Below are 4,491 nucleotides of genomic sequence, written 5' to 3'. Positions count from 1 at the left end.
AGTAGATCAGAGAAACTATAAAGGAAGTCCAGATGGGTCATGTGGACCTAACATCTAGCAAGTGAATTCGATAGGTCTAGAGGATCCGATATCGAATTAAGAGGAATCCCTAACAGACTGATCTGATGCTAAGCGATTAAAGTCTAAACAAGTCTGGAAGACCCGATGTTTGATAGGTGAGTGAAGTAAGCTCCTGGAGGGAGTGCAGTTAGGTCTTGTCCTAATAGGAACAAACCTTAGGTGTTGATCCAACTGAAGAAACTAGGAGGTTTCTAAGTCGAGATCAAGACAGTCCTAACTATCATACTACTCATGCATATTCATATCGATCTAACTTTGTTTTACAGGACTACTATTACTACTACTGTGCTAACTTTGCTTTACAGATAAACAAAGTTCCAGGTTGATCGAGAGTTTGGTCGACTAAACGTATGGTTAAGTCAACTAATCCGACCAACGTGGCACAAATCAGATTGAAGTCCAAACCAATTTGGTATAATACAGTGCTATCAGGCGACGAATAAAAATTATCGGTCGACTGATACTTAAAAGGAAATGACAAAAGATCATATCACAACAAAGCAAATTTGGTGTACAACTGGATCCTTCAACTGATCAATGAGATCCGTCGACCAATCCACATTTGTTAAGCGATTCTGGATCAGATTGGATCACATAGAAAAGGTATACTCAGGTTCCGTCGATGGATCAAGTTTATAAGTTGACCGAACACAGGAAATCATGGGATTGGACAGATCAAATCAGAGCAAACAAGGAAAGATACGATGTTCAGTCGAAGTATAGAAGGTTCTGTTGATTGAAAGGTTCGAACAACGGAATGGTAGTTCAGTCAACAAACTTATATTTTGATATTGTCAAAGGTTTAAGTTAAGTCTTGTTATTATCTGATAAATTGAACAAGCGTGCATGATGGTCAACTTGGAAAGTACTAGTTGAGACTAGGCAAGGGAAAGTTCTAGTTGCGGCTAGGCAAGAAAAATCTTAACAGATCAAGAAAACTAGGAAGTCCAGATGGGTCATGTGAACCTAACATCTAGCAAGTGAATTCGATAGGTCTAAAGGATCTGATATCGAATTAAGAGGAATCCCTAATAGACCGATCCGATGCTAAGTGATTAAAGTCTAAACAAGTCTGAAAGACCCGATGTTTGATAGGTGAGTGTGGTAAGCTCCTAGAGGGAGTGCAATTAGGTCTTGTCCTAATAGGAACAAACCTTAGGCGCTAATTCAACTAAAGAAACCAGAAGGTTTCTAAGTTGAGATCAAGACAATCCTAACTATTATACTACTCATGCATATTCATATCGATCTAACTCTGTTTTACAGGAATACTATTACTACTACTGTGCTAACTTTATTTTACAGATAAACAAAGTTTCGGGTTGATCGAGAGTTTGGTCGACTGAACGTGTGGTTGAGTCGACTAATCCGGCCAACGTGGTACAAATCAGATTGAAGTCCAAACCAATATGTATAATACAATGCTATTGGGCGATGAATAAAAATTATCGGTCGACTGATACTTAAAAGGGAATGACAAAAGATCATATCACAATAAAGCAAATTTGGTGTATAGTTGGATCCGTCGACTGATCAGTGTGATCCGTCAACCAATCCACATTTGTTAAGCGATTCTGGATCGGATTGGATCACACAGAAAAGGTATACTCAGGTTCTGTCGATGGATCAAGTTTATAAGTTGACTGAACACAAGAAATCATGGGATTGGACAGATTGAATCAAAGCAAACAAGGAAAGACACGATGTTTAGTCGAAGGATAGAAGGTTCTGTTGATTGAAAGGTTCGAACAACGGAATGGTAGATCAGTCAACAAATAGTGTCTATCAAAGAAGACCTCGATCGGGGTCCGAGCCGAGTACTTAATTCATTTTCATTCAATATCTTACTGCACTCACTCACTACTCATGCAAGATCTTCCATCATTATTGTCGATATATTTACATTATTGCTTGCATTCATTCTATAAAGAGATTATTATTATTATTATTATTATTATTATTATTATTATTATTATTCAAATATTTAGTAAATTGACTAAAGAAAATGATCAAGATAATGAGATTTAGAGTAATAGTCATGAAGCAAGTAAAAAAAAATATACATTCTTGTTTTTATTTTTTCATTTTCACTATATTTAAAAAAAAATTAAAACCAACAAGATTGATCCCTCTATATTCAGTTCTAAATTTAATCAGAAATGAATAATTCAGATTCTTTGAAAAATGTCCCCGTTTTTTAATTTTATTTTCTTTTACCCTCACCCACGGAATAGTGTACTGACTTGCGCAGCCAAGTAACTGCCAGCCTTGTTATCTTCTCCACCCTCTCACAAAGCACATTCTGATGCATCACGGACACCAAGAACCGACGCGTTAGCGAGCGCCTCGATCCTCAACACGCGGCTCGTTGGTGACCCTCCAAGCTGTAAGAGACCATCGATCGAGCCACGATTAATTTCTGGCGTCAAAATCCAGCGCTTACGACGAGGTAATTATTGCCGTCAGAGCGAGAAAGAGAGAAAGAGAGAGAGAAGTGTTGGGATTGGGGAAAGTGGGGGAAGGAAGCAAAAGCTGAGAATGGAAAGAGAAGGCCAGCCAGAGAATTAAGCGCAGTGAATGAATGGGAAACCGAGGCCGCAGCAGCCGCAGCAGCACCGCCGTCCCCTTGGCGGCGTCGCAGTAGATGCTGCAGCTGCCTCCTTTTCTTATCTCCTTAAACGAAAACTACTGTTCCTCTTCGTCTTGGAATCGAAGCGTGATAAAAGTTGCAGATCAGAGAGAGGCGAAGCCGGCGCGTCGACTGCCTGACTGCTGCCTGCCTCTCTCCCTCCCTCTGAGTCCCTCGCTGGTAGCCGGGGTAAAAACGACGACAGCAGAGAGTGGCTTTCATGCTTTACCACTCCGAGGGAATTAGGTAAAACAAAGCCACGGATTGAATTCGTAATTAAGCAAGCGGAGGGGCCGGGAAGAACACAGCTAGCGCTTTAATTTATTAAGCATGGCGTCCGGATTCCCTTTTGGCGGCGGCAGAGGAGACGGCGGCGGGATCCCTCCGGCGGAGTCCTTCTTCCTTTATGGCGGCCGCGGCGGAGGAAGCCGGAGAGACCCTGAAATCGGCGGTAGTGGTTACACCCGCGGATTCGAGCTGACGTGGCAGCAGCAGCAGATCGGGCAGCAACAGCAGCACTACTCGGCGGCGGTGGGGTTCCCCGGCGACCTCCCTCTCGTCGCGGGCCTCCGCTCTGAGGCTGGCAGAGGCAGCGTCGGAGGAGGGCATAGCTGCCAGGATTGCGGCAACCAGGCCAAGAAGGACTGCTCCCACCTCCGTTGCCGCACCTGCTGCAAGAGCCGCGGCTTCCAGTGCTCCACCCACGTGAAGAGCACGTGGGTCCCCGCCTCCAAGCGCCGAGAGCGTCAGCTGCACCTCGCCGCCGCCGCCTCCGCCGGAGAGTCCTCCAAGCGCTCCAGGGACATCGTCGTCGCCGCTACTACCACTACCACGTATGGTACTGCAGCTTCTCTCACTCCGAATCCAAAAACGAAATAGCCATGAAAATTGAAAAAAATAAAATAAAATAAAATAAAAACAAATCGTGCTAACTTCAATAACTACTCTACTAATAAAATTAAATGGCAGGAGGAGGAAGTCAAAATCACGATCTGTTTCCGGCGGAGGTGAACGCGGAGGCGATGTTCCGGTGCGTGCGCGTGAGTCCCGTGGACGAGGCGGAGGAGGAGTTCGCGTACCAGACCACGGTCAGCATCGCCGGCCACGTGTTCAAGGGCGTGCTCTACGACCACGGCGCCGCAGGCCCCGGCGATCTCCCCTCCTCCTCCTCCTCCCGCTACCAATTACTCACCCACGGCGAGGACTCCTCCTCTCCTACCGCCACCGGCGCCGCCCCCACCGCCAACGCCAGCGCCAACGACGCCGCAAACACCGCCGCCACCGCAGAGCTGCTGGAGCCGTATCCGACGCCGCTGAGCGCCTTCGTCGCCGGCACACCATTCTTCCCGCACCAGCGATACAGGCCTAGCTAGCTAATCGATCAACTCCCGTAGTCCATGAATTAATGCGTGTAATCGAGAACATGCTATCTTGAATAACTCCATGACCGAAATCTACTTACTGCTCTCCTATCATTTCCCAGCTGCCTAAATTCTTGAATATCAATTGGTGTCAGTTAAACTCGATCGGTTCATGGGGGGCGATCTTCTTCTCCATTTCTTGTTCGTACACAGACTTTTAATAAGTTGAATTAAATCGTTGGAATGAATGCAGAGTATCTGTGTAGCTTTGGATGGTAGTGGAGGGCGATCATACGATATAGAGGGCAAGGATGAATGCTTCCATCTCTGAAAGGCTGAAAATGGGTTCCAAAACGGAGGAGAGAGAGAAGAAAGCCTACATACGAGCATGTGGCTCGAGTAAGTAGATTGGTATTTAAT

At 45.4% G+C, this 4,491-nt stretch overlaps 1 protein-coding gene across 2 annotated transcripts; it reads left to right on the top strand.

The window, feature by feature from the left end:
* The first annotated feature begins 2,412 nt into the window (after positions 1-2,412).
* On the top strand, positions 2,413-4,202 carry LOC122014366 (protein SHI RELATED SEQUENCE 1-like). 2 transcript variants are annotated; one of them, XM_042570582.1, is made up of 2 exons: positions 2,413-3,543; positions 3,680-4,202. In XM_042570582.1, exons 1-2 carry the CDS (start codon positions 3,041-3,043, stop codon positions 4,077-4,079), a joined length of 903 nt encoding a protein of 300 aa, XP_042426516.1. In that variant the 5' UTR covers positions 2,413-3,040; the 3' UTR covers positions 4,080-4,202. The 2 variants fall into 2 exon arrangements, with proteins under 2 accessions (XP_042426516.1, XP_042426515.1); XM_042570581.1 differs by having other exon boundaries at positions 2,416-3,548.
* The last annotated feature ends 289 nt before the right edge of the window (positions 4,203-4,491 follow it).

This window comes from Zingiber officinale, chromosome 8B (assembly GCF_018446385.1).
Source record: "Zingiber officinale cultivar Zhangliang chromosome 8B, Zo_v1.1, whole genome shotgun sequence".
Lineage (NCBI taxonomy): Eukaryota > Viridiplantae > Streptophyta > Magnoliopsida > Zingiberales > Zingiberaceae > Zingiber > Zingiber officinale.
The sequence above is the reverse complement of the archived record's forward strand: the minus strand, read 5'-3'. Positions and strand labels throughout refer to the sequence as shown.

Excerpts from the sequence above, each read along its gene's own strand:
- LOC122014366 (XM_042570581.1), top strand. The coding sequence starts at position 3,041 with ATGGCGTCCGGATTCCCTTTTGGCGGCGGCAGAGGAGACGGCGGCGGG. Across the intron at positions 3,549-3,679 it reads TACTACCACTACCACGTATG|GAGGAGGAAGTCAAAATCAC; the intron begins GTACTGCAGCTT and ends ATTAAATGGCAG.